Source organism: Palaemon carinicauda, chromosome 18, assembly GCF_036898095.1.
Source record: "Palaemon carinicauda isolate YSFRI2023 chromosome 18, ASM3689809v2, whole genome shotgun sequence".
Taxonomy (NCBI): Eukaryota; Metazoa; Arthropoda; class Malacostraca; order Decapoda; family Palaemonidae; genus Palaemon; species Palaemon carinicauda.
In genome coordinates, this window is record NC_090742.1 from 15,532,441 (window position 1) to 15,556,366 (window position 23,926).

At 40.4% G+C, this 23,926-nt stretch overlaps 1 protein-coding gene across 4 annotated transcripts in view; it reads right to left on the reverse strand.

Annotated features, from left to right (window-relative positions):
* Miro (mitochondrial Rho GTPase) overlaps window positions 1–23,926 on the reverse strand; it is an 88,458-nt gene that overhangs the window by 53,223 nt on the left and 11,309 nt on the right. For all 4 annotated transcript variants that reach the window (XM_068392008.1, XM_068392007.1, XM_068392009.1 and 1 more), the window contains exons 3-7: window positions 18,428–18,636; window positions 11,244–11,294; window positions 9,868–9,969; window positions 481–522; window positions 135–224 (exon numbers count right to left, since the gene is read on the reverse strand). In XM_068392008.1, coding sequence (XP_068248109.1) covers window positions 135–224; window positions 481–522; window positions 9,868–9,969; window positions 11,244–11,294; window positions 18,428–18,636 — 494 coding nt within the window. The remainder of the gene's footprint in view (window positions 1–134; window positions 225–480; window positions 523–9,867; window positions 9,970–11,243; window positions 11,295–18,427; window positions 18,637–23,926) is intronic.

Here is a 23,926-nt window from a genome sequence, read left to right on the forward strand (position 1 = left end):
TTCATCAACAGAACAATACAAGTTTAGCAATACTACTGCAAAAAATTATAAAGATAACAATTTGAAAGATATTTAGTCAATTATCAAAATAATGTAACTTCTACACAAAGAAAAGATTATCAAATTTACTTCACCTGAGGGTTTAGTGGGGCATTGAAGCAACGTCTCTGAAATGTGTTGAGCTCCTGGTCGTTAAGTAATCCATCATTGTCCATATCACATACCTAAGAAAATTCAACAGTATGTTAATACCAACTTTAAAATGTACACGTCTCCTGTATTGGATTTACATTGGACTGGATTTATAAAAATTTTTGGTCAGTCAGGTCAGTGTACAAAATAAATAAGCTTTAGGAAGAAGATGGTTAGCACTTTCTCAAATACAATATATTGCCTTCCTTACTAAATAAATTTTGTATATCAACCACACACCAGATACGTTAATATAATAAAAAAATTATAAATAAATATTTCACATACCTTAAAAATTCTTACTAGAGCTTTCTTGCACTTTTCTGTTAGCTGTAAAAAAATACAAATAAAAATTACAAAATATATCTAAAACTGATCAACAAAATGCTATGCAGTACAGAAGTAAGAGTACAGTATTAGTAAAAGTAATTACAACAGTGCAGCCAATATTTGTGAAGGATAGTAAAAGTCCTAACAAGATAATTGAAATTGAAAAGTCAGGGAAAAAATTACCACTACACATACTGATAAGGACAGTTGAATTCTTTTAATCATTAATGGCTTAGATATGAAGTATTCGGATAACACCATTTGAGATAGGGGATGGGTATAAATTGATCCACAATTTGAAACAAGTTCTTATAAATAAAAATCTTTAGCAACATCAAGAAAATTTCTTTCAAAACAAAATGAATGGCAACCATTAAGAAAATGACGTACACATCTACAGAACTTCCGTAAGTCAATTGTGAACACTACAAACATTTTTAGTAACAAAATTGATAAATTAAATATCCAAAATACTCATCCCTGGGTTTTTAATTATCCGGTGTGAAGTACTGTACTTGTTTAATTTATAACAACAGTCAACATATTAACTGACTCAATGCTAAAAAAAATACATTAACCTTCAAAATGCAAATGGACAAACACTACATCAGGGGATTTTTATTCCCTTTAGTGCCACTGAACACTATTGGATATATCATACATCCATTAATTTTCAGCTTTATACTCTGCATTTTTTAATCAAAAATATGAAAATAAAAAATTTGTAAAATTGTATATCAATGAAAAGGGAATATATATCAGCTACACAATAAAAAAAAGTTGTAAACTCCTAGCTCCGATAGTTTTAATACTAAGATTAGTAAAGTATTCTAAAAAAAGGGTCTAGCACTTTAAAAATACCAAGACATGAAACAAAGATTATAATGTGGACATGAAATTAACCACCACTTAAATGCTCGTAAAATGAAAAGCAAAAAATTGAGAGAATGTGTGAGAGAGAGGCTGTACAGTATTTCTACGGACATACAAACCCTTCGTCCTTTAAAACAGGGATACATCTTCAGCAGCAATGGAAAATCAATTGAATCATTAACAATGCAGTTGGTAAACTACATGAGTCTTTGCACACCCGGCTGTCACAGAATAGCTGCTGTTGTCTTTGATTCCAGTGGGTGCAGCCATGCTACCACTCCCTTCTCTCAACTGTTGGATCTTTTATTACATCAATTTGCGATATGAAGTGGTGTTTTATTTCTTAATCATGACCCCTCTAGCTTGTAATTTGGAGCATACCAAACAGGTAGGAATTAGAGGATGTGGATTTATGCTTATGAGGATACAAACCTTTAGAACATCATGTGTTGTGCACTTTGTAAATGGGTGATTGTAAGCATAATATACATTGATTTTGTAATGTTGCTCTCACTCTTCCAATTAAGATGACATAGAACTCATGGTGTAAATTGCCTAGTTTCGTGGTAGTTTCTCTGCCCCAGAAGGGAGTTACCCATTTGGACTGAGTTTTACCCTACCAGCACCCACACAAACCAACATCTCTCTCTTTCTCTCTCTCTCATAAGAGAAAAGAGATTGATCGAGTGTCCCAGATAAGGGAGAAAGAAGGGCAGGGCCCTTTATCAAGATCGACGGTGTGCGTGCTTGATCTCAGATAGCAAGCGCATCAACACCTGTACTGTGTATCAAGTCACCTTCTTATGCAACTGCTGCATATCATTCTTCTCCAACTTCTTTAACAATACCTTCTTATAAATAGCAGCATCTACAACAAGGCAGAGGAGGAGGAGTGTACAGGGTTCTTCTTGACAGACTTCTTTGGGGTAGAGTCTTGGAAACCAACAAAGACACTCCCAAGGAGGAAGAACTCTTCAAAAGCAGCAACACCACCAGCAGGTTTAACAACCTTCATTGCCTCTATGGGAAAAGCAAGAGTTAGGAAGACAATGAAGGATCAGCCTTGGAACGCATGGCGGCAGTGAAAATCTTTCTCCCGCTGATGGAGCACCTGCGATGCCTAAAGAACCCCAAGTTCTTTAGGTTCACATTCTCATTGTCGTGCAGCCACGCATAGCCAGGGGATGATTGCAAACATGATATTTTGATTATAAAATAAATTTTTGAATATACTTACCCGGTGAATATATAATAACTGACGTCTCGGACGGCTTGACAGATTCCAAAAACTCGCGAGCGATCGCCGTGAAGGTTGCGGGTGTGACCACCAGCGCCGACTATCGGCCAGATACCGCATATACTTGTCAAGTTCTCCAGTTCTTCTCAGTCCGCTGGGTCTCTATCGGGGAGGAAGGGAGGGCCTTTAATTTATATATTCACCGGGTAAGTATATTCAAAAATTTATTTTAAAATCAAAATATCATTTTTAAATATTAAACTTAGCCGGTGAATATATAATAGCTGATTCACACCCATGGTGGTGGGTAGAGACCAGTATTAATGCAATACTGTAAAGGCGTATATGCTCATGAGTTTTTGACAATTATATCATAAAAAAACCCACTTAAATATAGGTACCTGGTAAGGAAGCTGACTCTGACGATTACTCTGCCTTATTAGTCCGCTTTCCTCACGAAGCCCAGCCATCCTCTCAGGATGCTGAAAGACTCCCAGGAGCTGTTATATCCAGGGCGACCACCCATATAACAGGACCTCATCAATACCCTTAATCTGGGCGCTCTCAAGAAACGACATTTGACCACCCGCCAAATCAAAAAGGATGCGAAAGACTTCCTAGTCTTCCGTACAACCCAAGACAAGATTAAAAACATTTCAAGAGAAGATTAAAAGGATATTGGGATTAAGGGAATGTAGTGGTAGAACCCTCACCCACTACTGCACTCGCTGCAACGAATGGACCCAGGGTGTAGCAGTCCTCATAAAGAGTCTGGATGTCTTTTAAGTAAAATGAAGCGAACACCGACTTGCTCCTCCAAAAGGTCGCATCCATAATACTTCGCAGAGACCTGTTTTGCTTAAAAGCCACGGAAGTTGCTATCGCTCTCACTTCGTGCGTCTTGACCTTAAGCAAACAACGATCTTTCTCACTTAAATGAGAATGTGCCTCCCGGATTAAAAATCTAATAAAGTACGATAAAGCATTTTTAGACATGGGCAATGAGGGCTTCTTAACGGAGCACCATAAGGCCTCAGAACCACCTCGTAATGGTTTAGTACGAGCCAAATAAAACTTAAGAGCTCTAACTGGGCACAGTACTCTTTCAACCTCGTTGCCTACGATTTCTGACAGGCAAGGTATATCAAAAGATTTAGGCCAAGGACGAGAAGGCAATTCATTCTTGGCCAAAAAACCAAGTTGAAGCGAACATGTGGCTTTATCTGTAGAGAAGCCGATGTTCTTACTAAAGGCATGGATCTCACTGACCCTTTTAGCCGAAGCCAAGCACACCAAAAAAAGCGTCTTGAGGGTGAGATCCTTCAGGGAGGCTGAATGCAATGGCTCAAACCTGTCGGACATTAGGAACGTTAGGACCACGTCTAAGTTCCAAGCAGGAGTTGACATACGACGCTCCTTAGAGGTCTCGAAGGACTTAAGGAGATCTTGGAGATCTTTATTATTTGACAGATCCATGCCTCTATGTCTGAACACAGAAGCCAACATGCTCCTGTAGCCCTTAATAGTGGGAGCAGAGAGGGAGCGAATATTTCTCAGATGCAGGAGAAAGTCTGCAATTTGGGCTACAGAGGTACTGGAAGAGGAAATAGAGGATGACTTGCACCACTCTCTAAAGACCTCCCACTTCGACTGGTAGACCTTGATAGTAGATGATCTCCTAGCCCTCGCGATCGCTCTGGCTGCCTCCTTCGAAAATCCTCGAGCTCTTGAGAGTCTTTCGATAGTCTGAAGGCAGTCAGACGAAGCGCGGGGAGGCTTTGATGAAGACTCCTTACGTGGGGCTGCCGTAAGAGATCCATCCTTAAAGGTAGAATCCTTGGAACGTCTACCAGCCATTGAAGTACCTCTGTGAACCACTCTCTCGCGGGCCAGAGGGGAGCAACCAACGTCAACCTTGTCCCTTCGTGAGAGGCGAACTTCTGCAGAACCCTGTTGATGATCTTGAACGGCGGGAATGCGTAAGCGTCCATGTGAGACCAGTCCAGCAGAAAGGCATCTATGTGGGCCGCCTCTGGATCTGGGACTGGAGAGCAATAGGTCGGGAGCCTTTTGGTCAATGAGGTCGCAAAGAGGTCTATGGTGGGCTGACCCCAAGTCATCCAAAGACTCTTGCACACGTCCTTGTGGAGGGTCCATTCTGTAGGGATCACCTGACCTCTCCGACTGAGACAGTCCGCCAAGACGTTCAATTTTCCCTGGACGAACCTCGTCAACAGTGAGATGCCTCGATCTTTTGACCAGATGAGGAGGTCCCTTGCGATGACGAACAGTGTGTGGGAGTGAGTGCCTCCTTGCTTGGAGATGTACGCCAAGGCTGTGGTGTTGTCCGCATTCACTTCTACCACTTTGTTTCGGAGAAGACTCTCGAAACTCGTCAAGGCCAAGTGAACAGCCAACAGCTCCTTGCAGTTGATGTGAAGGCTCCTCTGATCCGACGTCCAAAGACCCGAACATTCCAGACCGTCCAAAGTCGCTCCCCAACCCAAATCCGACGCGTCTGAAAATAACACGTGGTTTGGGTTCTTGACCGCCAGGGACAGACCCTCTCGAAGACCTATGTTGCTGTCCCACCAGTTCAGGCACGTCTTTACTGGTTCGGAGATCGGGATTGAGACAGCTTCCAAAGTCTTGTTCTTGTCCCAATGGGAGTCTAGATGGAACTGGAGAGGGCGAAGGTGAAGTCTCCCTAGAGAGATAAATTGTTCCAGGGATGACAGAGTCCCTACGAGGCTCATCCAACTTCTCACTGAGCAACGGTCTTTTCTCAGCATGAGGCGGACTTTGAGCAAGGCTTGATCTATCCTGGTGGCAGACGGAAAAGCCCGAAAAGCTAGACTGCGAATCTCCATCCCCAAATAGAGAATCGTTTGGGAGGGAGTCAGCTGAGACTTCTCTAAATTCACCAACAGTCCCAACTCCTTTGCAAGATCCAACGTCCATTGAAGGTCCTGCAGACAGCGATGACGGGACGACGCTCTGAGCAGCCAGTCGTCCAGGTACAGGGAGGCTCGAATCCCCGATAAATGAAGAAATTTTGCCACATTTCTCATGAGCCTCGTAAAAACAAGAGGAGCAGGGCTGAGGCCGAAGCACAGTGCTCGGAATTGGTACACCACATTCCTGTATACAAACCTCAGATACAGTTGAGAATCCGGGTGTATAGGAATGTGGAAGTACGCATCCTGCAGGTCGAGAGAGACCATCCAGTCTCCCTCTCTGACCGCTGCTAGGACGGACTTCGTGGTCTCCATCGTAAATTTTGTTTTGACAACAAAAACGTTGAGCGCACTGACATCCAGCACCGGCCTCCAACCTCCTGTATGCTTTGGGACTAGGAAGAGACGGTTGTAAAATCCCGGTGATTGAAGGTCCGAGACTTTCACCACCGCTCCCTTCTCTAGCAACTGAGACACCTGCAGTTGTAGTGCCTGTCTCCTTGACTCCTCTCGATACCTGGGAGAGAGGTCTATAGGAACTTTTACCAGAGGAGGTCTCCGTACAAAAGGTATTTTGTACCCCTCCTTTAGCAACAACACAGACACTCAGTCTGCACCCCTCTTCTCCCAGGCCTGCCAGAAGTCGTTCAGTCTGGCCCCTACCGCTGTCTGAGGACGTGGGCAGTCAGACTCTGCCACGGGAGGACTTGGATCCTCTCCTCTTGCCTCTTTTACTGTCGGCACGAGCGCCTCCCTTACTGGGGGCTCTGCCACGTAAGGGCGGGATAAACCTAGTTGCTGGAGTATCGAGCTTGGGCCTTACGACATAAGATGATGAAGGAGCAGCCTTGCTCGCCGACGTAGCCATCAGGTCGTGGGTATCCTTCTGCACCAGAGAAGCCGCAATATCCTTAATCAACTGCTGAGGAAACAAGGCAGATGACAACGGGGCAAAGAGAAGCTCTGACCTTTGGCAGGGAGTTACTCCTGCCGAAAGGAACGAGCAAAGAGTCTCCCTCTTCTTAAGGACTCCTGCCGTAAAGGTAGCGGAGAGCTCATTAGAGCCATCACGGATAGCTTTGTCCATGCAGGACATAATAAGCATGGATACATCACGGTCGGCCGAAGAGATCTTCCTGCTCAAGGCTCCCAGCGACCAATCCAAGAAGTTAAAAACTTCGAAGGCCCTGTAAACCCCTTTGAGGAGATGATCAAGGTCCGAAGAGGACCAGTAAACTTTAGAGCGTCTCATGGCCAGGTGACGGGGAGAGTCTACGAGGCTTGAGAAGTCTCCCTGGGCAGAGGCAGGAACTCCCAAGCCGAGAACTTCTCCCGTGTCATACCAGACGCTCGCTCTAGAAGCCAGTTTAAAAGGGGGGAAAGCAAAGGCTGTCTTCCCCAAACTCCTCCTGGTGATCAACCAATCGCCTAGTAAACGCAAAGCTCTCTTAAAAGAGCGAGAGAGCACTAGCTTAGTAAACGACGGCGTCGAAGTAGCTAGGCCTAGCGTAAACTCTGACGGAGGCGAACGAGGAGCAGCAGTTACAAAATGGTCAGGAAACAGTTCCTTAAAAATCAGCATGATCTTTTTAAAATCCAGAGAGGGCTGAGCAGCTTTAGGCTCCTCTCCATCCGACAAAGTCCCCAAAGGAATATCAGAAGGAAGGGGATCAGCGACTTCCTCATCCGACGGAACTTCGTCCGACAACTGCCGAGTCTCATGAAAAGGAGAGACCTGCCGAGGAGGCAACGCTTGACAGGCAATGTCAACAAGCAAAGGAGCAGCAGTAGCAGAAGAGGAAGCGACGTCACGCCGCTGCTGAAAGGACTGAAATCCCTGTGACTGACCAACAACAACAGCTGAAGTTGATTGACGCTCGACGTCACGTCGGAACTGCATTGACTGCAGAGTCTGAGCAGGCAAAACAACCTCCGACTGCGGTGACTGACGCTCAACGTCACGTCGAGGCAACGGAGCCGGTCGGCGAACGTCAGTGCGGGGCTGCGGCGGCAGCAGCTGAACGTCAGTACGAGACTGCAGCAAGGGGGGATCCATGTCACGTGACTGACGTGAAAGACTACTGACATCGCGTTTCAAAGTACTAGAAACGTCAGCACTAACGTCAAACGGACGAGTGAATACTCGTTTGGGCGGCTGACGGCCAGAGTCACGTTCAGCGCACTGGCGACTCGAAAGCAAAGGATCATCGCGAACCTGCTCAAAGTCATACTCTTCCATAAGGGAGGCAAGCTTAGACTGCATGTCCCGCAGGACAACCCACTTCGGATCAAAGGGAGTCGGAACGGGCCGTGACGTCGGTAACGTCTGCGTTGGCAAAACATTGCCTCTACCGCGATCCTCGGACCCCGTGTTACGCTTGCGCTTAATAGGCGAACAGTCATCCGACGACTGCAAAAGGTCAGAGCTGCCCCAATGGCTACAGCCAGGACGCTGGACCTGTCCTGAAGGGACTGACTTTCGCTTCAAGGGTCTAGAAACCTTGCGCCAAGGTTTCTTGTGCGATAAGTCTTCGGAGGACGAGGAGAACACAGTCTCACCCGTCTTATGGTAAGGGCGATCTTGCCGAGAAACGTCCGATACCAAAGAGGGAACGTCTGTACGTATGGTTAACGCCTCTCGTCCCCTTAAGTCCTACGACATTACTTCTCCCTGGTGCAGGGGAGCCTGAAAGAGGTCTCGGACTAGGGGAGCGACAAGCACGAACAGACGAACCCTCGGTCGCAACACTAAATACACTTTGCGCACTTATCACTTTATCACTACGATTTTCTGTTTTACCACTCTGACACTTCAACAACTTAACATCTGACATGAGTTGGTTACGGTCCGATGCTAAGGACTCAACTTTTTCGCCTAAAGCTTGAATCGCTAGAAACATATCCCGCATGGACGGTTCATGAGTGCTAGTAGGGGGTTCAGGAACAACTACTACAGGGGAAGGATTAGGTTCAGGGGCATGGGAGGAGGAAAATTCCAAAGATCTAGAGGAGCTTCTCCTCACCCTATCTCTCTCCAGCTTACGAGTATATTTGTCATACTCAAGCCAGTCGAATTCCGACAAGACCACGCACTCATCACACCGATCTCCTAATTGGCAGGATTTACCCCGGCAATTAGAACAAACGGTATGTGGGTCGATAGAGGCCTTGGGAAGACGTTTGTTGCAATCCCTCGCACACTTGCGATATTTAGGTTCAGGGATAGGAGAAGGGTCAGCCATATTGAACAATCAGAGAAAATCCAAGTCAAAACCAAAGTCATCAACAATAAACACCAGCCAAAAAAAGGGTTTCAAGAGTTTAATTGAAGAAAAAACACCCGTCACAGCGAAAGCCAATAAACAACCAAAATAAAGTACTTCACCAAATAGGTCGAAAACTCAAGGTCATAAGCGAGCGGAACCAACTTGTCGACAAGACCGACAGAGAAGAACTGGAGAACTTGACAAGTATATGCGGTATCTGGCCGATAGTCGGCGCTGGTGGTCACACCCGCAACCTTCACGGCGATCGCTCGCGAGTTTTTGGAATCTGTCGAGCCGTCCGAGACGTCAGCGATTATATATTCACCGGCTAAGTTTAATATTTAAAAAGTCATGGCTCCCACAAAAAAGCACAAAGATGATGAAATTAATACCAAGTCTGCATACTATCACAAATTTGCTAGTTATGGGGAAAACATCCAGATTTCTTTTGTCCTTTATCGAGGATTACCCTAACACAACAGTCTGTCTCTACACTTATCCATTTATCTAGAAGAAAAGGCATAAAGATTCAAACAGCAAAAAATTTGAGAGGGTGTTTGAATATGCGTGTACTACTTGCGGCCAAATTCAAAAGTGAGTTTGGTTTAAACGATAGGTAGTCACGGATTCCCCACCACCTGACAATTGTCATAACTACCTTGTTAAATTCTTAATGGCTGTTCCTACTTTGCTGAAGTCCTATTCCTATTAAAGCACGATGGTTTGTGTTTGTGTAGGAACAAATTTGTTAGACTGCACTTCTCATCCCTCCCAAAAGGTGAATTACATTTAAAACATCATATTCCTCAATACCACCAAAATGTGAATAGTCAACTTGGGAAATTATTTCAGTGTAATTCATCCAAATTAAAGTAGAGGCTTTTGAGCCCCAATTTAAATCATACCAAATGTTCTTCTGACTTTTACTTTTCAATCTTTCTAAGCTGTCTAGCTATTAAATTTTATTTTACACTTTACAAACACATTCCAAAAGGCTTCCAGTTTAACTTACATCTCTCTCTTCTAGGATATACAAAGGAGCTGTAGGGTGAAGAACAGCTTTCTGAGCATAGTAAAACATCTCTGATATATTCTTTAACGTTCTCGCTGAGCACTGTAATAAAAGAAACACTATTAGCAAAAAATAATGGTAAAAAACCATATGATAATGCAAACTTATAAGTAACTTTAAGTAAAACCTTACTATGTCTGATACCTAAGAGTTTTTAAGAGTCAAAATTAACAGCAAACTAACTTAAATTGTTTAGGCTTCAGACTCACCAGGTTTTAGCTGATATATTCAGCTACAATATTCATAACATGCACCAAATTAATGAATTAATGATATGAAATTTGGCCCTTACAGCCAAGGACATAGACCAGGAGAGAACCAACTATCACACATCAATACATCAAGTAAAGCCAATATACACTCCAGGCATCCACACTTCCATAAATTCAAATATAATTATACAAATCCTGTCATAAAAACTATATAAATAAGTTATGCACATGATAATTCAACTTGGAAGAAATTGATTGGTAAGATGAGACAACCAGTCCTAATAAGTAGCTTCATATCTGAATATTGGACAGAGTTAGTAAACTTTCATGTATTTTCAATTCGTATTGGAGATGATAATGATTTACAGCCAGTTTTAAACCCAATCTTTTGTTATTTGACACCTTTTTTATGTAAAAATTAGAATGAGATCAAACACTATAAACTATCAACTGAATAATATAAACTCCAATGAACAACAAGAAAAAGAGGGATGGATTATAAAGCAAGCCAGTAATCTATGTAAAATTAAGTACTGTAGTAGAAAAGTTACTCGCTACCCATGAGAAAACGACTCCCTCTCTGAGTGATGACTCATTTTCCCTAAGCTAATTGCTATTGGTATACTGTCTTCATTTACACTTTTGTCAGCAGATGTAGTAAAAACATGATATAGAATCAGTTTTATTTCAATCATTTTTCATTTCTAAGGCTACAATTAGTAAAACACCATATGTAATAACATCTTTACAATAAAGAAAAGCTAGTCTTCATGCAGATGGCTTTGTAATTAGCACTCGTCTAATATATGAGGTAAATTGATTGAAATTTGCCTTAGTCAAAGGTAGTAAATGATGCAACAAGGCCAAGAGCTCCATATAGGGAAAGAAGCCCATAAGGAAGACAAATAAATGAACCTGTAAACTATCAATGTTTGTAAGTAAGAAAGAGACAATGCATTGGGAAATCTTAAGAAAATTTCTAAATAAAAAAAACAAAGTTGACTACAAGATACTGAGTTATAAATCACTTACAGAGCTAAATTTTGATGAATAACTAAGAATTTATACACAAAGTCATTCACATCAAGGTATGAGATAACTTACCTCGACGCATGTTTCGATCTCTGGATAATCCATCATAGTCTGGAGAACAATCTGCAATAAAAAATATAAATGTTGAAAAAGGTTTGTTTAAGTGATTTTCATGACATTTACTAGCATACAATATATACTACTCAGATTATGCACTATGCCCTAAGAACTAATAAGTTAAAACTCAAAAGTCTGTAAAACTGACAATGCAAAATACTTAAAAAGCAGTTAAGTCTGAATATATGTAATTAAAAGGTACAGATTAAAACTGGTTACAAACTTTGGTTAAGAAACAACCACTCAGTGTTGATTATGGTCCCAAACTACTGTATAACAGAACTCCTCTAGCTTTATGGCCTAAATCCACACAATAACTTTTAAAAGTAATGTATATTTTCTTAACTGTACAAGCCCAAGTCCTGTAGAATATGGATATGTCTTCAGCAGTACTGGAACTACCATTGAATCATTAATAAGGCAGCTGGTTACTGTACTGTCTTGTTTCTCCTCTTCTTGTTTTGTTAAAGTTTTTATAGTTTATATAAGAACAATTCATTCTAATATTGTTGCTGTTCTTAAAATATTTTATCTTAGTTGTTAATTACTTCTCTTATTTCCTTGTTTCCTTTCCTCACTAAGCTATTTTCCCTGTTGGAGCCCCTGGGCTTATAGCATCCCGCTTTTCCATCTAGGGTTGTAGCTTAGCAAGTAATAATAATAATAATAATAATAATAATAATAATAATAATAATGTTGTGCGAGGGAAATGCCCGTCCCAACAGCCTATCAAAGAAGAGCCACTTTTGCCATTAGGCCTAGGTGGGAACCTAATTCAAAGGACTCAAGTTTGTACTTCTAGCTAAATACAAATTGCTTTTAAAATTAATTTCTTCCTACATGTATAGAAACCTTTCCACCTTAAAAATTGAGACTCAGTGGTGGGAAGTTTTTTAGAAATGAACTGGAAGATTTCTTCCTTCCTATAGAGGAACAAGGGAGGTGACTCCAACAGCCTCATTAAGTACTGTGCTTAACGGGAGATAGCAATGGCTGTGTCAAACAAGGCACATCAAAAGAAATGTTTGGTAAGACACCAACCCACCCTCCATCTTATCAGGAGAATGGAAAAGCTGCTTCTTGGCAGATTTAGCCTAAAAGGAAAACGCTCTTTCGTGTAACTCATCAGCAACAGACGTATGGCTGGCATGTAACAGTTACGGCCGTTGCATCCCTTCAAAAGAAGAATAAGAAAGAGGTAGAAGAGTCAGCAATTCCTGCTCTACACTTACGCATACTAAGATGTGTGAGAGAGCTAATGACCAAAGGAAATTACTTTCAGCTCCAAGAATTCTAACATTTAAACCAAAAAGCTACTGATAGGGCTCAGCTTGTGAGTCCTTACTTGAGATGGCAGAGGTATCAATAACCAAAGCTGCATCTGGAAGCAAGCAGCCTCCAAGCCAGAAGGATCAGTACCTGGATATTTCCTTTTTGTTCCAACTCGGGCTAATGAAACAGCTCCACATGGAAAGTGTCAAGTCCTCTACAAACACCAATGCACTGTCCCTAACTTGACACAGGACAAGGGGAAGGGCAACAACGGGTGTTCAAGACTGGTTGGTACCGAGTCTATCACTGTCTGAAATAATGGAGGCAACAGAACCCCACTCCCTCAAAAGTTTGACATCATGAAGTGCCTGAAATTCTCCTACTCTCTTTCTGATATTGAGAAGAGAGACTGTCTTGACAGAAAGAACATTCCCTCATCACGTTGACAGTAAGCGCATGTGCCATTGCTCTGAAGATGACCATCCCACCTGAGGACCCAAGTCCCAGGATAGGCAAGACTGCTCAAAGCTTCCTTTGTGCATGGGTGATCAGGGTAGGAGGGATCCTCACATTATTGAGAAGCCTCTCCTTTTCAATTCTCTTGTAGAATCACAAAAGATATATCTAGAAGAAAACTCCTTATGATGCCCTCTTTAGGTAAGTAATATACAATACTGCTTGAAGGGAGAGTCCACTCCAACAAGGAGGAGGGATCTAAACTATACCTAGGAGCTTCTTTGAAAGGAGAGGAAGTCTGTGGTCAGCTAAAAAGTGGTCTAACCAGAGAGAGACATTTTTATAACCTCTATTGTGGAGTCTCTTTCATGGGACCTACCTAATAAAAGGCAGAACGTCTATTTGGGACAACCACAGTTTCCAACAGAAGAGACCGGGAAGGTAGACGAAAATGTTCTCCTCTACCAGGAAAGTAAAGGTGCAAAACCCCTGATGGGACTGTTGTTTGCTACCGATATGTCAAAAGTATCTGTCATGCAAGGCTCATAGTCCACCTAACCGAGTACTGGGGAAATGGTCGCCAGGCGAGATCAATCATTTCCTCCTGGAGGACTATGATTTCAAGGGTAGCAAATACCCTCCTACCTGACCTGCAATGGTGGTGATTGGTGCACGTGGGACTGGTAATTTATAACCAGTTCCACAGCGGTAGCTGTCACACTCCCCTTGACGGCTAACAAAGGAATTGGTCAGCAGCCAAGATCCTATACTCCCTCCTGACAGAGTTGAGTCACTCTTCAAGGCCAAGGACATTCTTCCTATTTACCGCAGGAGTGAGCAAGGTCTGTGAAATGTTGTAGTTTCGCCTGGCCCATATAGTTGGTGTTGAGTCCCGACCAAGACCGTTCATCGGCATACAATCCACGGAGAAACCTGTCCTATTGGACTCAAAACTAGGATGTTTCTCCTATGTCACAACAGGAATGATGATGGTAGAAGCAATGTTTACCCTAACAAGGCATATGGATCCCTCTGACCCAACCCTAAAGTAACAGTAAGCAGGCGAGATTTGTAACTTCCTTCCAAAAGAGAGTGAACTCTTGAATTACTAAGGAACATTTTTCTAGAGGCCCACACCACAATTACTGAAGATTCTTCTTTCTTCGGGACATATGTGACAAGAGCAGGTGTTGGGCATAGGGTAACACGGGCATTGGCAAAAACTTGCACCCTTTCAGTTGGTTGGGCATTGGCACTACCAACAGGGCAGGCAACTTCCTAGCAGCATTCTTTGGCTTATGGCACAGTGCAGGAATCACCAATAGGGTTACTGGTACTGTGATTACTTATAAACTAACTGTGGTCACCATTGGAATTACTAGCATTAACCCTGGATAGGTACGATGGGTCGTTCGCGACCCCGAGCGTCAAAAAAAAAAAAGGTTTTTCTCACGTGACTCACCCCCGTGACTGAATTTGTGGGTGATCGACCTGCAGGAGGTGTCTCCCCTACACGCTCTAGTAGTGTCCAGATGTGCATTGCTGTAGCTGTACTCCTTCCCCGATTTCTGAGACGCGTCGGGGTCGAGCGCGACCGAGTTTACCCTTCTAAGGTAATTTGCATAATTATCAAAGTTATTACGTATTATGAAATTGTCGTAGAATGGTTCAACTTGTATAGGTTATCAGTTGTGGAAAGTCTTGGTGGATTGTTTGGCTACCATGTGCATGATTTTTTTTTTAGTTAAAATGTCGTTCATCACCACGAGGACCATTTTACCGCGAGTGCCCCTTTTTCATTTTTTTTCATTTTTTTGCCAAGTCATTTTTCCGTAAGATATTGCCAAATAGTGTCGTAAAACTTTTGCTTGTTTAGTGTTGGAAAGTGTGTCTAGATGATCTGGCTACCCATGCGTGACTTTGTTTTTGTCAGATACGACGTAGTTATTGGTATATTGGGTATTTAACTGCGGTTACCAATTTCCGTTTTTTTTTCAATATTTGTAAAAATTACTACGTAGTAAGGAATTGCCGTATATTATTCATTTTTTTTTCATGTTTATGTGTTAGAAAGTGTGCCTTGATGGTTGGGCTAACACGTGCATGTCTTTTTTTTTATCTGAGATGCCGTATATTAGAATGTCGGGCATTTTACCGCGAGTGCCCCTTTTTCATTTTTTTTTCATTTTTTTGCCAAGTCATTTTTCCGTAAGATATTGCCAAATAGTGTCGTAAAACTTTTGCTTTTTTAGTGTTGGAAAGTGTGTCTAGAATATCTGGCTACCCATGCGTGATTTTGTTTTTGTCAGATACGACGTAGTTATTGGTATATTGGGTATTTAACTGCGGTTGCCAATTTCTGTTTTTTTTTCAATATTTGTAAAAATTTACTACGTAGTAAGGAATTGCCGTTTATTATTGATTTTTTTTTCATGTTTATGTGTTAGAAAGTGTGCCTTGATGGTTGGGCTAACACGTGCATGTCTTTTTTTTTATCTGAGATGCCGTATATTAGAATGTTGGGCATTTTTCCGCGAGTGCCCCTTTTTATTTGTTTTGCATTTTTTTGCTTAGTCATGTTACCGTAAGGAATTGGAAAGTAGTGTCGCAAAACTTATATTTTTATAGTGTTGGAAAGTGTTTCTAGATGATCTGGCTACCCATGCCTATTTTTTTTTAGCCAGATATGGCGTATATATAAGTATGTGTTTGATTTTCCTGTGATTGCCATTTTTTTGTTTTTTCCCATTTCTTTCAAAATTAGTACGTACTAAGGAACTATCACAGAGTAATGATTCATTTATATGTTTATTTGTCGGAAAATGTGCATTGATGGTTTGCCTAGCACGTGGCTGAAATTTTTTTTCTTCTGAAATGTCGTATATTAGAATGGCCATTTTTCCACGAGTGCCCCTTTTTATTTGTTTTGCATTTTTTTGCTTAGTCATGTTACCGTAAGGAATTGGCAAGTAGTGTCGCAAAACTTATAATTTTATAGTGTTGGAAAGTGTTTCTAGATGATCTGGCTACCCATGCCTATCTTTTTTTTTTTAGCCAGATATGGCGTATATATAGGTATGTGTTCGATTTTCCTGTGATTGCCATTTTTTCGTTTTTTCCCATTTCTTTCAAAATTACTACGTACTAAGGAACTATCACAGAGTAATGATTCATTTAGATGTTTATTTGTCGGAAAATGTGCCTTGATGGTTTGCCTAGTACGTGGCTGAATTTTTTTTTTCTGAAATGCCGTATATTAGAATGTTAGCCATTTTTCCGCGAATGCCCCTTTTTATTTGTTTTGCATTTTTTTGCTTAGTCATGTTACCGTAAGGAATTGGCAAGTAGTGTCGCAAAACTTATATTTTTATAGTGTTGGAAAGTGTTTCTAGATGATCTGGCTACCCATGCCTATCTTTTTTTTAGCCAGATATGGCGTATATATAGGTATGTGTTCGATTTTCCGGTGATTGCCATTTTTTCGTTTTTTCCCAATTCTTTCAAAATTATTACGTACTAAGGAACTATCACAGAGTAATGATTCCTCTAGATGTTTATTTGTCGGAAAATTTTGTTTACTTCTTTTTTGATTGAATATCATCAAATTATTTAGCTAAAATATTATATTTTACATTTTTTTTTCGATTTTATTTCCCTTCAAAAAAATTTTTTTTGGGTCAGAATTTTAATTTTATAGTCGTAAAATAATCGACAATTATCCAGCAACCCACCATACAATTTTTATGCATATCCAATAATAATTAGATTAGTAAATAACACCTTGAAATTGACATACCCTTCCTACATTTCAAGTGGCAGATTAGGGAGTCTGAGTCAGTGTGGTTGGCGGCCATTTTGTGGACATATCCGAAGCGTAAGTTGCCCATCTATATATATTCTTGTTCCCTATAGAATTTGTGATATTTTGGTATATTTTTACCTGCATAAATATCATATTATATATTAAATATATGTATTTTTTTACGAAATTTCTAAGTACTCAAAAAATTACCTTTAGATATGGCCCCTGATATAAATGTAATTTACAAAATAATGAAGATTTTTTTACATATTTCTATTTTAGGATAACATATGTTTATTCCCTAAAAAAATTAGCCACTTCCTATTTCATTTGGGTACCCAAAAAAATTCATGAAATTTGGACAAATTTTTTTGGCCAAAAAAAGTTACCCTTTTTTTCTCATTTCAGATCTTCACCTCCATGGGTCTGACTTCATCCAAAATACATCAAGATGTGTCCTAAACATTCAAGAATCAATTCCTAAAAGGATTTGTGTATATATGTATAAACTTTTTTTTTATGAATTTTTATGTCAGGTCTTTTTTTTTCTACTTAATTTTTTAAAATATTTATAATAAATAGTTTTTCTGCAGATGAGTAGTATTTATCTTTACAATTGTTTTAAGCATTCATTGAAGTTTTTTTTGGCAAAAGAAAAAAGGAGGTTACTGCAAAAACTGATTTTTCAAGAATTTTTTTTGGCGTCGGGGTTGTTCGCGTCCGAGTATACCCTTAAAGAGGTGTCCGAGGAGCGTACCTATCCAGGGTTAAGGACGAAGAGGGGCAAAGTACCCTTAGCTATCAGCTCCCTTACAGAAGACATCAAGGGCCTATCTGGAAAACCTCAGGAAGCTAAGTATTCCTTATACAAATTAGCATCAGCCTGCAAAGCTATGAGAGAGCTTTCAATGCATGCTGGTGTGCAGTGATCACTGGAGAAACTCCACACTCCACCAAACCCAGATAGCACTGATACACATACAAGTTCGCCCTACTCCTGAAGCTTACTCTCTGGTGACCAAGCCAGGATCGTATACCTAGAAGCTTCAGCGCTCCGCGACCTCGTTAAGTGCTATACAGTCTCTTCAGCATCCTCTCTGTTGTTGCCAAGTATGGCGCTAGAGAAGTCTCAGTCTTCCGTTTCCTCCTCAAAAATAAACCTAACACTGAACAGCAAGCCACAATCTGCACTCAGTACATGGGAATGATTACAAACAATCATGCCCCCTACAAAAGACTCAGAGTGTGTGTGTGGATCTACAACCGATCTAACCATAAACCAATTCTACATTTTCCCTTTCTCCTGCATTATATGTTGTTGCATCACTTCCATAATTGATGCTAACAATCAACCATTCACTCTGTGAAGAAAGAGAAAAAGATCAAACATCCTTTGGATAGGACGTAAAGTATGTCCATGATCATTGTGATCAAAGACAAAAGTAGCGCCTTTGACATGAAAGTGGGCGGGGCTACTCACACACTCATCATCTGTCATTACCTACCTCGTTAACGAATTCAACACCCGTTCCAGCTCAGTTGAAGACCTTCTCTATTTTATGGGATGAAAGGTTTGTATAAATAAAGGAACAAATCAAAATGCGCTCACCTCCATAGTTGAATAATCCACTTGGTCAACTTTGTTCCCAACCAAAATAACAGGCGTGTGATGTTGCTGACCTAAAGTTGATCTAATGAAAGGAAGCCAATGGCCTGTCACTCTATCCAGAGTATCTTCATCGTCGACGCTATATACGATGCATATAACATCTGCATGGTTCACTTCCCCACGTAACTGATCTACACTTTGTTCTCGTTCTGTAACATAAACCATAAAACTTCATTACACATAAATAAAAGGATAAAAGTATAAAGAAAAAGTCGGTAAATATAAAGTTTTGAATAATTTCTATGCTTTACTGTCATGAACCATTTTCTTTCTAAATACAGTATTCATCAGTACTGTAGCTTGTTAACCCCTAAAGTCCTGGAACTTCTTATTTCTACAAAATGGTGTGAAAATTATTTAATTCTGGGCAGGATTTTGAGATAGTCAAACTTTTTAGCTCCTTTGGTCACTACAACCTCACCATCTTTGTAAGCTAAGGATGGGAGGGATTGGGGGGGTTGGGAGAGCCTATAGATATATCTGCTGAGTCATCAGCAGCCACAGACTGGCCCTCCTTGGTCCTAGCTTGGGTGGAGAGGGGGCTTGGGTGCTGATCATTTGTATATGTGGTCAGTCTATGGGACATTGTAATGCTTAATAGGGCAATGTTACTGTCCCTTGCCTCTGCCATTCATGAGTGGTCTTTAAACCTTTAAGCTTTAAGATGGTGGATTTTTCAATAACCTTAAAATGTAGTGACCCCAAGTTACTGTCCCTTGCCTCTGCCATTCATGAGCAGATTTTAAACCTTTAAGCCTTAACCCTTTTACCCCCAAAAGACGTACTGGTACGTTTCACAAAATCCATCCCTTTACCCCCATGGACGTACCGGTACGTCCTTGCAAAAAAATGCTATAAAAAATTTTTTTTCATATTTTTAATAATTTTTTGAGAAAATTCAGGCATTTTCCAAGAGAATGAGACCAACCTGACCTCTCTATGACAAAAATTAAGGCTGTTAGAGCAATTTAAAAAAAAATATACTGCAAAATGTGCTGGGAAAAAAATAACCCCCTAGGGGTTAAGGGTTGGAAAATTCCAAATAGCCTGGGGGTAAAAGGGTTAATATGGTGGATTTTTCAATAACCTTAGAATGTAGTGACCCTGTGTTATTCTAAACCTTATTATAGAGTGACCCAAAATTATCTCCATTTGCTGAGCATCAACAGAATTTTTTCTTTATTTTTGGTTCGCTCATTTCAGGATAATTCATATGCAAAGTCTAAATCAGGTGTCTTTTATATAGTATAAGCAGAGTACCCCTGAGTCCCTGCTTTTACAAAAACTCAGATAATGCATTCATCTAGATGGTTCTTTAGACAAGAGGTTACCACCTCTTTTTATTATACATTCATAAAATAATGACTGTTTTGTTCTTTTAATTCACCACTTCAATTATTTCATCTTTGCTACAGGGTTAAATGGGTAGGACTTGCAGGGTTGATTTACTGATTTCCTTAGTACACTGGAATTGTAACAACTATGGTCATTGGCACAATGCCTTGCAGGACATATCCCCTAGTGCTTTAATTCAGCCATCTTCAAAGTAGGATTCACATCCCATCACTATAGTACCAGGATTCTTTTAAAATGATGTTGTAATTGCTTTCATAGACACTTTTTCAGTGCTCATAAGCTGAATGGAAGCAAAATATAACTCTGCTCAGTCAGGCAAAGTAGCCATATATTGTATGTATGCTCTGACTGGCTCAATGGGAATGTTGTAGGGGTGAATTGCTTATTTGACAGTAAGGAGTGTCAAGATGTTAGGTAGTGAATTATAATCGCTCACCCTGGAATGGGCAGGCAATGAGGAAAACTAAGACTAAGCATTGGTCCTGTAGTCAATTTTTTTCTAGTAAGGCAGATGTACACTGACTTGCATGGGTGCCCTTTTTAACTTGGGAAACGTTTCCTAATAGCTGATTGGTCAGAAGTATTTTTGTCCGAATACTTCCGACCAACCAGCTATCAGGAAACTTTCCGAGCTAAAAGGGCACCACTGCAAGTCAGTGCAAATATGCCTCACTAAAAAAAAATTGACTATAGTTTGGTGGTTCTCTCTCCCAAGTGTGGTACTTTTTTTGGAGAATGCATTATGATATAAGTACTATTAGCATTCATTTTGATTCCCTCTGCTCTTCAATGATTGATGTCCATGATGTGTCTGTCTGATTATGGCAACATCCATTATGCTGCAGAACACTGTCTTGTCTCTTACCACCACGCTAGAGATATCAGATTGTATTTCAAATTTCCCCAAATAACATTTGCTCACCCCTTCAAGAACCTACAACAGCTAATATAAATGAACTTGTCATGTATTTAATACAATTGTATAATTTTGTGTGCTTTATTTTTAAAGAAAAATAACCCTCATTTCTTCGGAATCCATGTTACTATTAACTTTAGTGTATGTTAGCATAGCTACACATTATTAGGCTATGGTTTCAGTTCAACCTAGCCAAGGCTAGCCCAGCCTAGGTTATTCGCTCTACAGTGAGCCCTCGCTACTTCGCGGTTCGACCATCGCGGATTCACGACTTCGCGGACTTTTTTCATTAAATACGGCATCCGATTTCATCAGCAAACCACTATTTTTGGGGGAAACATCATTTTATTCTAGAAAATTGCTACTCTTTAAATAGTTAATTGCACATTAAGAAAGCGTGTACTTTTATTTTAAATTTCGGGTGTGTTTTAAAAATCGAGTATTGTTGACTTCTTTTTGTTTTACTTTTGGCTGTGATCAGATCAGCTGACGTCTAGCTGCCGGTCTCAAGAATATGCGCGTACGAAGTATTGTTTATACCATTTCTTAACTTATTCAAACCATCTATACAGTTGATATTACATGAGCACCAATGTGTTATAACCTATCATATTTTTTTGTTTATTACATTCAAAACATCTCTCTCTCTCTCTCTCTCTCTCTCTCTCTCTCTCTCTCTCTCTCCTCTCTCTCTCTCTCTCTCTCTCTCTCTCTCTCTCTCTCTCTCTCTCTCTCTCTGAGTGTGGGCTACTTTTCACTACCTCTCATTCCTTACCTCTATCTCACTAAAAAATGAAATCTTTGTTGCTTCACAAAGTTTCATTTATATTGAAAATCAATCGTGATTCAATTTTCCTTACTTTCTCCAATCTCGCACTATGTCACATCGAACGTTATAGCGGTAACTTAATTGTTCGACAACTTTAAAAATCGGCCTAGTAGTTGCTTCTTCTCTTATTTTTTTTTTTTTTAGATGGTTTCATAATTGAGGGGGGTACAAGTTGACTTATAACTGAAGTTAGGAAAAGTATTTTGGATATGGAATGGAGAATAATCTTTAGTAACAGTTTAGAATTATCGTAAATTATCATTCGGTCATTAGCGGCAGTTTGCTATTGTTGATTAAACGCCAAAAAAAAAAGAAAAAAAATTGTTTTCCTGCTTTGCTACGTATGCAGGATTTTATATAGATACGGTAAATAATATTTGTAATCACATATTTACTAAAAGCTTTTAATATCATTATTTATCACTTTCATCATGCGCCCTTAATGCCTTCGTTTGTTTATTACGATCGAAGATGGAGCGTACAGTAAACGAAAGGAAGGTTTCCGTTTCAGGCGGCGTCATAAAGAAAAACATTATATAAATGGCATTCATTTCATTTATTTGGAAGTCCTAAGAAAAATTAAGTAAAACATTGGTAATAACAATATCAACATATAATCAATACTTGGTAAGATTGCTGTCGATGCAAAAACTAACCCTAACACAGATGTGTAAATGCGTCTGTTTCTTCATTATGATCAGAGATAAACGTAAACAAAACACTGGTTGTCATTTTTTATTGTGCTTTTTGGCGTGTTTAGAAAACGTATGATATAAAATCGCCTTTAATATTTGTGCCTGTTTTAGTTTAGGGTACTGTAGTATATGCATTAAGTGTTCTGTATATTAAAGGGTAGTTTGTTAACAGTACTACATAAAGGGAAGGTTTTAAAAGTCTGAATATAAACGTTAAATAAATACGTAAAATGGAGTTTTTATGATAAAACAAAGTTTTATGAATACTTACCTGGCAGTTATATATATACAGTATAGCTGATATCTCTAAAATCGGCAGAATTTTTCAAAACGAGGCAACCGCCTTGTGGTGGTTGGGAGGTAGGTGATAACACCCGTCACAGGGTGGTCCAAGGAATCACTCCCGTGTCCAAGACTTCAGTTCATCTATGCCCGACCTGTCTCCTGAGGGGAGGTGGGTGGGCCTTCGAATATATATATAACTGCCAGGTAAGTATTCATAAAACTATGTTTTATCATAAAAACTCCATTTTTATGAATAGTACTTACCTGGCAGTTATATATATATAGCTGATTCACACATTTGGAGGAGGGAAACAGACAGTAAACATCGTTGGGGAAACAACAAAAGAGTTGTAGGAGATAAAAACACCTTGATTCCTTGCCTGCTGAGGTAGCTGATTCAAAGGTACAGCCTTTAGAGTGGCTCTCCCTTAGGAGAGTTTATCCAGGAGTAAGCCTGCAATGCTGCAAAAAACTCAATCGAGTCTGTCAAAGGGATAAGACCAACAACTTGACTAGACTTCAGAAACTACCTTCGCCCCATATAATAAAAACTGCAACCTTACTAAAACTAACCACCTAACCCTGCAACATAGACATAACCTATCTATCTAGACTGAGGGAACCGCACCACAAGACGAAGTCCTCAGACTATCATAAAAACACAAACCCTCACACATGCATATAAACCAAGGTTGAGTGGGGTTATTAACTCCTTTGCCTAATACAGAAACCGCAGCTATGTATGGGCCCAAGGTATAGGACTTGCCAAAGTCTACTCTCACCTCTCTAAGTTAATGAGAAGCGAAGACAGAGTTGCTCCTCCAGAAAATTGCATCCATGAATAGCCTAACTAACATGTATTCCTGATATGCCAGAGAGGTAGCAATGGCTCTAACTTCGTGAGCCCGTAATTTCAACAGGGCGAAGTGTTCCTCCTCACATAAGAGGTGGGCTTCCCTAATTTTCTCCCTCAGGAAAAAGGACAAAGCATACTTAGACAGGGGTTTTTGGCAGATCTTTCACTGAACACCATAACAAGTTGGATGCACAGCTCACGTTCATAGTTTGAGCCCAAAAAAAAAACTTTGAGGGACCTAACTGGGCAGAGGAGTCTTTCCTTCTCTCGACCCACTAGGTTCGTGAGGTTAACGACATCAAACGTCGTAGGACAGGGTTATGAAGGGTTCTCGCTCTTTACAAGAAAGATGAACCTTAAGGCACAAACTGCCCTATCCTAATTGAAGTTCACCCTCTTCCCAATCGCCTGGACTTGCTGACCTCTTGGCATTCGCTAGAGTCATAAGGGAGAGGGTTTTCTTCGCTACAACTCGAAGAGAGGCTAGCGAGATAGGTTCAAA